Here is an 11001-nt window from a genome sequence, read left to right on the forward strand (position 1 = left end):
GCTAACGCAGTTTATTAGCTAAGTGCAGGTTGTTCAGTTGTCGAAAAAGCACTTTAAATGTTTATGTTATTCAGCAAGAGTGGTTGGTTGTATAGAAGCCATTCAATGAGTAATATATTCATTTTTATAGCTTTGTTTTGCTACAAGTTGAAAGTTGATTAATATTTGCATAGAAGTGCTTTTTACTGGCTGCTGTTATTCAGTGCGACTGACTAATTCAATAATGGTTGTGAAAAAGTTGAGTTAACGCTCTACAAAACCATTATGCTAGCTTCTGCTTGTAGCTGTATCTGCAGTTTTTTCAGCTACTTTACAGCTCAATGCTGGAAAAATGTATAAAGCTGAAAATGTTAGTTGGGTTATGTGTAGAAACAGTGAACATTTTCACTGATTCTCCGAAATAGTATGGCTATCATTCAATGCCACTTTGCTTCAAAATCAAATTTTGTGCAAGTTTTAAGTGTTTTTGAAAGCCATTTCTGCATCCTTTACTCGTATATGGTGAAAAGTGAAAATTGAATGGTGGCTCTTACGTCATTTACTCTTTTCACGGCAGCGAAGTTTCCGCATCTTTTCTAGAATTCTAGAAAGCTCCTAATGTTTAACAATCCTCGAAACTGTAAAAAAAATGTTATTTATCTAAAGTTTAAGGATCTGTTTTGTGGTTATCTGTACTTTTCTGAAAAAAATTCTAGACTTTCTTGATGTTGCTAAAAATGTCTAAAAGATTTATGAATTTCCTTAAAATTCACTAAACTGCACTGAATTTCTCAGTATTTTATAAGTACCCACAATTTTACTGAAGTTAATTGACTTGACTTTAATTTTCCATAATTTTCCTAAAGTTTTGTAAGTTTCATAAACGTTCTCGAAATTTTTGGATTATTCATAGAATTCTAGGAATATCCCATACTTCTTCTATAAATTTCTGTAATTTGTTCAGATCAGATATTTCCTAAACACTTTTAAACCTTTCTGATGGTTTTTGAACTTTTGTGAAGGCTCCGAAATATCTCTGAAGTTTCATAATTTCTCTGAAGTTTTCATAAGTTCTATACTTCCCTGTAATTCTCGGCACATCTTATCTCTTCCAAAAACCTGGGCTTGCCTGGGCTAGCTTTTCTGAGGTACTTGGAGCGTCATCAATGTTGACAAAGTTTTCTCGAATTTATGTTGACTTACGTTTAGTTCCCTGAATATTCTAGAAATTCCAAGAACTTCTTGAAAGATCTTTCAGCATTTTTTAAGCTAATGGGACCGCTTCCATGAAGTTCCCTATACTTTAAAGATGTTTCAAGAACTTCCCTTATGTTTCCGCTGCTTGTTTATTAAGGTTTACTGAGCACTTCTATTCATTCTTCAGTTCTTCTGTAAAGTTCCTACAGACTATGTGAAGCTAGGGGGGGCGTCACTGAACATCTCTAATCTTTCATAAAGTTAAATGCTAACTTGAAATACGAAACTTCAAGGCATTGAATACTTTGAGATCTTCGACTTACTAAAATGATTAAATGTTAAACTTCAACATTTAATAGATTTTATTGTAAAGCTGTTTCTCTAGATTGTCTTGTCTTAAGAACGCTTACGTCAATTGCCGTTGTTGTTGTTTAACCAATATTAACGCAAGTTGTCGTTTTATATGTTTAGCGCATTTAAAAAAATCTTATTGCAAATCTCCAATAAATGAAGATTGTGATTGATGGAGAAGTTATATGTTTTATTTTAGATTATTCCGGTGGAAAAGATTCTTTCGGATTCATCCGGTGCTAGTGGAGATGATCTTGGATATATTTGAACGTTAAGTGCTTAAGGGTAGATATGAACTGAATAAAATAGTTTTTTAAATGAGTTCTCATTCTTTTTGCATTATTTTGTTGAATAAAGTGAGAAAAACGTGCGTCTATAATTGCTGAACAATCAGCAATATTTCCACCATAATCTTCAGAAAAAAATTGCTGGTTTTCCCGAGGGGGACGACTCTATCTACGATGCAAAAAAGATTGTTTTTTGCTGTGGCTAGCTGCGCGCACGCTGAGTAGATAGAAAGAAGATTGATGACGATTCTGAAGATTTCCTGCAAAAATTGATGAGCGTAGCAAGTAGATGCGACAAATGAAAGAAGATTGTTCGAAGATTGATTCGCTAGTGTGAGATTTGTTGACGATCTAAACTTAAGATTTAGATGATGAAAAAATTTTGCTGGTTTCCAGCAATAAAAAATGAGTGTTTAGGGTCCAGGTGTGGGAGCTGCCTTCCTGGCACGTCGGTAGCATTGGTGCTCAGCACGGAAAACAAGATCGACGGAAAAAAAACAAACCAAAGGAAAAAAAAAAAAACAAATATTCATATTTTGCGCAGCTCTACAATTTTTCCAAGAAAAGTATCCTTCCATGTCTTTAGGGGGAAAAGTTAGGTTTTTATTTTTGTGGTGGTGGGTTTGACGCGTATTTGAAAATGTCTGGTCTCAAGACCCATACCCGCCGGATTTTTTTCGACCATAGCTCCGTAGCCAGCGGAACGATTCCAAAAACATTCAATACCGTTCTATGGGACCATGCTATATTTCACGTTGGTCATGACGAGAGGAGCAACACAATAGTTGGGTAAAGAAGAATTGCATTATAACACACCATCGACTGGAAATGGTCTCGCAACGTGGGGCTTTAGGTAGTCATGAAAACGTCGCTAGAACTATTCCACAGCCGCAGTCAGTTTATGAGCAAAAAGAGGGACGCACATTTTTGCCTGTAGACTTGGAGACATACTTCAAGTCTCCGACGGGTTAGGCAAAGATGTGCGTCTATCTTTAAAAACTATCGCATTAATGGCCCTTCGCTCATTTTCAACTTCTATTCAATTTTCATACTGCCGTACTCTAACGGAACTATCCACCTACTCTCTTCTAAAGATCATTCTCTAGCTAATAAATTATCACACTAAAGCTTCATGTTAGCATTTCCAACCAACTCTGATATTTCTACTGTTCAATACTATGCTAAACTAATGCAGTATCGTCATGGCATTGTGACAGGCTTGCGGCTATTTTTTTCATTGACGTTAAATATAATCGCAAGTCAGTCCCACTCAGATTTTGGTCATAAAAAAAAAAATCACGATATTTTATCCAATATTTGGTTCTAAACATAAATGTATTTATCACATTACACGTTAATTTTCAAAATTATCCCTCAAAAATAAGTTTAAAATGACTTGTAAAATCTAAAAACTTGTAAAATCTTTGAACGTCGTTTTCTCATTTCCAGTTTTTTACAGATGGGACTGACTTGTGGTCATGGGCTGGTTGGTTCCAAAATGAATGATTAAAAAGTTACATTTTGAATAGCTGTTTAGCATTGTACGTTGATTTGTAAACTGGACCCGACGAATTGAAATCAGCCATTTAAAAATCATCGTTAAAGCAGTCGGTCGAAGATTTGTTAACCTGTTCTGTCATCGTGCTGTCAAGATGACTTTACGATTTCTACCCCGATTTCTACCGTGCTGTATTAAAAAAATGTTGAGAATTCTAAATAAAAAAAAAAGTGAAGCAAGTGGATAGTAGGAATAGTTAATGTAAACGATGTGATTATTGAATGTATGTTTAATTTTTCAGCTAGCCTCAGGCGTAATGATAATGTGATAGTAAGAAACATTCGGAACGAGTAGGGCACCACTAACAACGACATATTCAAGGCCAACAATTGAAATGGCCTTAACTCCATTTTGTAAACAAACCTTGTAAGGCCATTCTCTCTCAGTAATATTATTATGTACTGCATTTTGGGCTTATCTCGCTCTCATCTTGTCACACTTTATCACAAATTGAAAATTATTATTTCCTCGTGGATTACTACTTACGAACGGAATATCATGAAAAGCTTTGGAGAAAAGAGCTGTTCAAATTCGTCAGGAAGATGTTTTGCGATTCTCCTATGAACTGAAATGCTTCCAGTGGCATCTAGAGCAGCTGGTATTTTTGGATGAAGTTTCCTTTGACAACCACCAAATGCTTCCAAATCGTGGATATGGACGTGTTGGACAAGTCTTATTTACCGAGGAGAATTTCGACGTAAGCCACGCGTTTCATGTCTCTGCTGTTTAGGTCAATCGGAAGTAATTGAATCTTTTGAAACGCAGGGTAGAAATAAATTTATTGATTGTCGTGCTAAAATGGCTCTCCATACTGGAAATGATCATAAATATCCTGGAAAACACTCGTTCTGGATAATGTATGGGGCATTTTCCTATTGAAATGTATTAAAGATCCATTCGTATTTTTTCTATATTCGTGCCAGCTTACTGCCTCTTCTATAATCCGATCGAGGTTGTGTTCGGATTGGTGAAGCGTTTCGGAACATGATACAACTCCATTTTCTGTAACTGTTGGTGCCGCTCTATCTAAATTCATGTCCGACAAATGCACAGGTCTTTTTCAAAAGTGTGGGTTCTCGTCGGGAGGGATATTCGACCCTTCAGTTGGACTTCCTCAACTAAGTCTATAGTTATTTAATAAATCAGGTTGAATCAAATTAGGAACATAAATCACAATTAACAACACAAAATTGAAGTTAAACAAAACCAATCAATGTATTCTTTATTGAAGGAATACAAATCATAATCATAAATTCAGTAAGCAAGCAAAGTCAGCATGGTCGATGTTAGGCATGTCCGTAACAAGAGACGCCAGCTTCTTGCTAAATTCAGTTTCCTCCGGTGGTAAGGAATCCTGCATTGCATTCAACAATGAGCGGGATGAACTCACCTGTGTCTTGAGGCAGTGTAGTTCTCTTTGGATCTGATTCATACTCTCTGTCATTGAATCCGCTTTTGTACACAAGCCACTTACTGTTGCTAAAATTCCGTCTGCCATATTGTAAGCCACATGTAATCCTGCGTAACTTTAAGCTGATTTGCTTTAGAAATTGGAGCAGCACGAAACAAGTGGAGATAGGTACTCATCTGGAGGTGCTTTTTTCATCAACCTTGTATGTTGGTCTGCTGGTTGAGCAAGAACAAAATTTGCCCACCGTTCCCTAGATGAAAATAGTGCGGAGTAAACCCTTTTCCCACATGGGTAGCGTTGCAATTGAGGAGTATTTTAACACATGGACCTGAATGTTTTTACCTCTCAACTGCTTGGTGTTGTGCCAAATACCCTCCATAGTTTAAAATTTCTTAATATTTTTTTGGGCTTCAACAACAAAAATCTGTCCAAATCAATCTCATGTCTTAGTAGCCTGATTTGTTGTTCATTATCACTATGCTCGACCACGATCTCCCGAGCAACATATTCTCTGGCTACTTCCCAGATGCACGTCAACAAACTTGACACAGAACTCCCTTACATATTCTTCGGAATAACCGGATCCGCAAAATGCTATGATCTAAACAACCGAACACAAAACAAACCGATGAAATGAAATTGCTGGTTCTTGAACTGACAGTCATATTCAGCTTATAGATACTATAGATTCCATAGATAAGCGGAGGCATAAGAAGTTGTTTTGGCAACCATGAAAAATAAACGATCTTACTGGTATCCGTAAAAAAAGTTCATGCAATCATAGAGCTTTTCGTTGTGCAGTTTTGTTTTGTTTCTTGCGTAAAAGTTCAAAATGCAGTGCAAAGCAAATTTTTGCAACAATGTATCGAGGAATGGTTTGCTTTATCTTTCCTTCTTCCGTTGTCCGCAGTAAATCGGAATGTGGAGTGTGGAACGCGTTTTGTGCTCATAATATTACAATACTTCTCCCTCAAACAACACGTTTGGCTACACTAACTGACTGTTCGTTTGGCTACATTATACTTTTCCTCCGCTTATCTATGGAATCCGTAGTATCTATAATTCAGCTGAGATCCATCGTTTTCCTTTTGGTGAGTTGATGAGGAACCACTTTTGTTCGCCTCGATTGTGGCTTGCTGGTTCTCAATATCATCTTCACAGATGTCTTCAAAACCGGTGCCAGACAGATTACTCAGGTCAATAAACTCAATCTCCGCGAATGGGTCCGGATCTTGGTCGGAATCCACCTTTCTCTTCTTCGGAGCTCTTGCTTCACTGCTTTCGCCTTCCATGTCAGAGGTTTCCATGCTGAAAAGTAAAATGTTGAGAGTTTTTATAATCTTTGTGCTCACATCTTAAAGCAAAAAATCATTTAACTTACGTGCAATCAGCCAATCTGTTGTATGTTCGAGAATTGAATCCGTTGAGCCTAGGTTGTTACAATTTTTGTTTTTGTTTTGGTTTCAATTGAAAGGGGTGATTCATGAGTAACTCTGGTCGTCAATGAATCACCCCCACGTAATGAAAACTGGCAAAAATAAATGGAAAATTTTAAAATACATTTGGAAGTCCGGAGTGATAAGGCTGCCCACGAGACAGTTGCGATCAACTGACTTTTTTGTTCACCAAGAACTTTTGACAGATCACAGTAGAACTGACAGTTTATTATCATATGAATTTCTGCGTTGTTTATGTTTACATTCAGCACCATTAACACCAGATCACTCACACATTCTAGATTTCAAGCTGTCAGTTCCACTGAGAAACACACAATTCGTTTTTTTTTCCCTTGATCTTGTTTTCCGTGCTAAGCATCAATAATACCGACGCCAGGAAGGTTGCTCCCACACCTGGACCCTACCTATCGACCCATCATCAACTCATGAACTCAACCCCGAAGGAAGTCGTGATCAGAGATGTTATGCCTCAGAACATCCCGGCGGCGCTGACTGGGATTGAACCCAGGCCTGCTGGGGTGAGAGGTAATCACGCTTACCACGACACCACCGGCGCCGCTAAGGATCAATCTCGTAAAATAACAAAACAATCAGATACAGGATTGATTCCTCTATCATTTGGTATAGTTTGTTTGCGAAATTGAGCTTTTATTCGTGAGAAATCAACGATTGAAGTTTTTGTTCACAAAAGCAATAACGCCCAAATCAGGAATCGCTCTGGAAGATTTATTTACACTAAAACTTTATTTCTTGTAGAAAATAGCAGACTGCAAGAATTTTCATCTGCTTATAATTTGGCCTACCCATATATCTAAACGTGGATGCGGGTTTCCATTGCATTCTATTCCACTGCAACTTGAATTAATTGATAATGCAAGACAAACTTTTTTGGTGCAACTTCCTCTAGCAAAAGTCAATTTAATTCGTTTCCGGAAAAAGTTTAGCTTAAATTGCATTAAAGCTTCTTCCAGGATAGCCTCGATCGATTTTATTTTTGTGTCATAAAACTCCGACAAAATCACCCACATTTTTTGCCGCTGACTGTATCAGATGATGCGATAGCGTCTACAGCAAGGACAACGGTTTATAAATTACGGCAAAGTCCTTCACCGCCATCCGCCATTCGCCGCCATTCATGGTGACACGTGTGTGTGTGTGGCTTGGTGAGTTTTGCTTTTTTCATTATAAATGTGACCGAACAGAAAAAATGTAAAACTCTATATCCAAGTTAGTGTTCGATAAATGAGCTTTAGTAGAGGGATGCGAAAAAGTGACTTTCACTTTTGTCGGGTAGATTTCTAGGATGAAAAAATCGATCCACTAGAAAACTTGTCTTTCCAACGGCATTTGTAGATTGAATTCCGCTGTATAGTTCATCAAGCATTCCTTTGGGTGATGTGATTGCACTCTTGTTCTCTCTTTCCGTTGGCGGAGACTGACTGGCGGGCGAGCACTGAGCTGGCATCTAGAAGAGTGGTCATGCGCCGAATGGAATGGTTGAGCTTTTCGATTGACTGCGGAAAAAAGGCGGAGCTACGAAAGTTGAAAGCTTCTGTTAGCCACATCCCATCGAGCACATTTCGCTCTTCTTCTGTATGCGGCGCGGCGGTTGTAGGTATATGACGTCTTGTGCTCGTTGCTATGCGTGATTGACGGAGTGAGATGCTTGGCGTGAGAGTTAACTTTGCCATGCGGCGCTGTTGTCTGATGAGTGTTTGCCGGTGGTGTGGTGGCGGTAGCTTTCGCATGCGGTCGATGAAATGCCTTTGCATAAACAGTTTTTGTTGTTCTTCTTATTTTTGCCATAGGATTGGAGACCCAGTATGCGCATGTCTGAGTAGTTGTATGCTTTTGGCCCCAAAGGCATACACAGCCGAGAGGGTGAATTTTCTTCTCTTTATGAGAATTTCGCTAGATATTTTTCATCTATTTCACGTCCAGTCGCGGATGAGTTCACATCGATTGCGCGCCGTGTCGCGATTTGAGTTGTCGTCGGGGTGTTGTCGTTTGCGAGTCTCGTGAAGATTGATAAGTTCAAGTGCTCTAGAAAGTTGAACGGTACATCGACTTTTGTGATGTTATTGATTTCGGACTGAATGAGCTGATTCTATAGCGAGATAATCGCCTGATATTGATGTGTAGCCAAACTGATGAATTTCGCGCATTGATTAAACTGTAGATGATTACGCCAAGTCAGTGAAAGACCGTGCGCTACGAAGTCGACCACTTGGGATGGTAGAACTGTGACCGGTAGACGTGTTTGGAGAAGTGGTGTTTTTGTTTTGTGTTGGTGGTGTATTATGCAAGCTGGAGAAGGTTTTCCGCGAGTCGTTAGCTTGTAAATAGTGAACACAAATACGGAAGAATAGTGTAGTCTGATGTTTTGAAGGTGTTGAGATAAACTTCCAAAACCTTGTACCGCTTTAGTCTTTGGTTTAAACACCTTTTTTTTGTGACGTGAGTAGCTACAAAAAAACTGTTTTATGAAACTACCGGTAGAACGCGTTACGAAAGTAATGAATCTCGAGGAACCTGCTTTCGCGGATAATTACATACAAGAATTCGTGCTGGAGCATCTGGATGACACGAACGTTAAGCGGGAAGACATTAGTCCTACTGCCGGAAATGGAAAGATCTGGGCAACGGCAGGGGACGAAAATGGATTCATTCCGATACGGTTGAAAGCGAACGGCACAACATGGCATGTGGAGGAACGTAAAGTCAGTTCCATCACTCCAAATTCGGATTTTTATCCACATCCCACCCACGGACAGCCGGTCTTGTTGAATCCTCCGATCGCCGGCGTTCCTTCAACACCGCCAGAAACACCTCCAGTTGTTGGATCGCCTAATCATACCAACTCTGCCCCCTATCCGTACTATGGTAATCGCATCCAGCCGGATCAAATGGAAAACATGATGATCGTGCCGCAAACTATGCGAATGGAACAACCTTTGGATCTTCGACCATCTCACCAGTTTTCGCTATCGGAAGGTGACTGGATGGAACGCAAGGAATACATGCAAGCCCATGCAGCCAGTGGATACTCGCACCACCATCATGCTCAACTCGATCACCTCAACCCGATACACGGTGGTTCCCATCATCATCTCCATCTCCACGGACATTCGAACCGACCACATTCCGTTAGTTCTATGGGATCAGCTTCATCGCCCAGAAATGGTAATAGTACCGGTAGCTGTTACGCTCACGGTAGTAGCGATGACCTTATCAACGATGATATGCTCATGTCGCTTTCGGTACGGGAGCTCAACAAGCGACTGCACGGATGTCCACGTGATCAAGTGGTTCGCTTAAAACAGAAACGACGCACACTGAAGAATCGCGGTTACGCACAAAACTGTCGCTCCAAACGACTTCAACAGCGTCACGATCTGGAAATTACAAACCGCCAGTTGCAAAGTGAGATGCATCATATGAAGATGGAGTTGTCAAGGATTAAACAGGAGAGAGACGAGCTCAAAAGCAAACTTCGTGACCACGCAGCATTGGCGGCCGCAGCAGCAGCACATCAACACTCGCAACAACCACAGCCGCAACAAGTGCCACACCAGCACCAATCATCCCGTCAACCGAATGGGACAGTACCTTCAACAAAACAACAACTGCTCACCGATAGCACCAGCACACCCGAGTACTACGTATGACGCCAGATAGGAGGCCAACAACCGTGGATCGGACGTTACGCTTCCTAATGCTGCAGGTACATCCCTAAATCGAAGGTCGTTACGAAAATGTTTTGGATGACGAGAATGCTACTTTGTTGGATGGTTATGTAAATATAAAAGCAAAGACTGGTTCTGTGCGGGGCGCAATGTTACTATTTCGAGAGACTTAAGATTGAGGCATTGTAGGCACCTCCCTTCAGGTGAGGTGACAGTTAAATGGCAGCAGCTCCTTATACGAAACTTGTAATTTCACTCAAGGACTATAATCGTAAAAGATGAACAATGTGAATTGTGAACTTGACACTTCAAACAAGATGCCAAATTTATGTTGAAGCAATAATTTGTTACAATATGTTTCCTAGAAAGAGTATAATCAAAGATTTTATTAAATATTACAAAATTGTTTAAAAAAAAAATCTTTCATTTATCCGTATCATTTCTTCCTCGGAAGGTTATCTTTCTTTCCTCTTGGGTTTATTTATATTTGGTAGTAATCGTTTCTGGTTCGGATTCAAGTCGTTACCTAAAGTACTTATGCTCCACTTCTTGGATGTATTTCAAATGTAAATAAAAAAAAATGACAAAACGAACAATGCGCACGATTGTAGAATGTAACTGCTTGGCTGAGGTCGTTTTTCATTTTCAATTTTCCCATCTTCGTTTTCCAAATGATGACAGTTATTGTGCCACTATGACGGACGCGTGCCGGCGAGGGAAAATTGTTTCAGAATGGTCGCACATTTTGAGTGAAGTGTATTGTTAATGTTTACGTTTAGTGAGGATTTTCATTCTCTGGGGATAATTTTTTTCCGGGTGAGTGACTTAATTTCGTTGTGAATACAGTTGTAAATGGATAATTTTTCAATACTGTTTGCTAGTAAGTAAATGAAATATAAATTATGATCAAATTACTGTGTCGGTGTTAGTGGTGGGTATGCTTTCCGTTAAATAGTTAAAACTCCGAACACGATGCCTCCGGTAAGATTTCTAACGGAAAATGGACAATAATTGAAAAGTCATTGCTGAGAAATTCAACGATAAATTTTAAATCTATTGATAACGAATAAATCTT

At 39.3% G+C, this 11001-nt stretch overlaps 1 protein-coding gene across 1 annotated transcript; it reads left to right on the top strand.

Moving 5' to 3' along the window:
• The first annotated feature begins 8163 nt into the window (after positions 1-8163).
• tj (traffic jam) lies at positions 8164-10317 on the top strand. Its single transcript, XM_065217596.1, has one exon. The coding sequence runs from the start codon at positions 8724-8726 to the stop codon at positions 9906-9908; it is 1185 nt and encodes a 394-aa protein (XP_065073668.1). The 5' UTR covers positions 8164-8723; the 3' UTR covers positions 9909-10317.
• Positions 10318-11001: the final 684 nt, after the last annotated feature.

This window comes from Ochlerotatus camptorhynchus, unplaced genomic scaffold (assembly GCF_037179485.1).
Source record: "Ochlerotatus camptorhynchus isolate MF236.1 unplaced genomic scaffold, CSIRO-AGI_Acam_v1.1 ptg000078l, whole genome shotgun sequence".
NCBI lineage: Eukaryota > Metazoa > Arthropoda > Insecta > Diptera > Culicidae > Ochlerotatus > Ochlerotatus camptorhynchus.

Coding starts and splice junctions, on each gene's coding strand:
- tj (XM_065217596.1), top strand. CDS start 8,724: ATGAAACTACCGGTAGAACGCGTTACGAAAGTAATGAATCTCGAGGAA.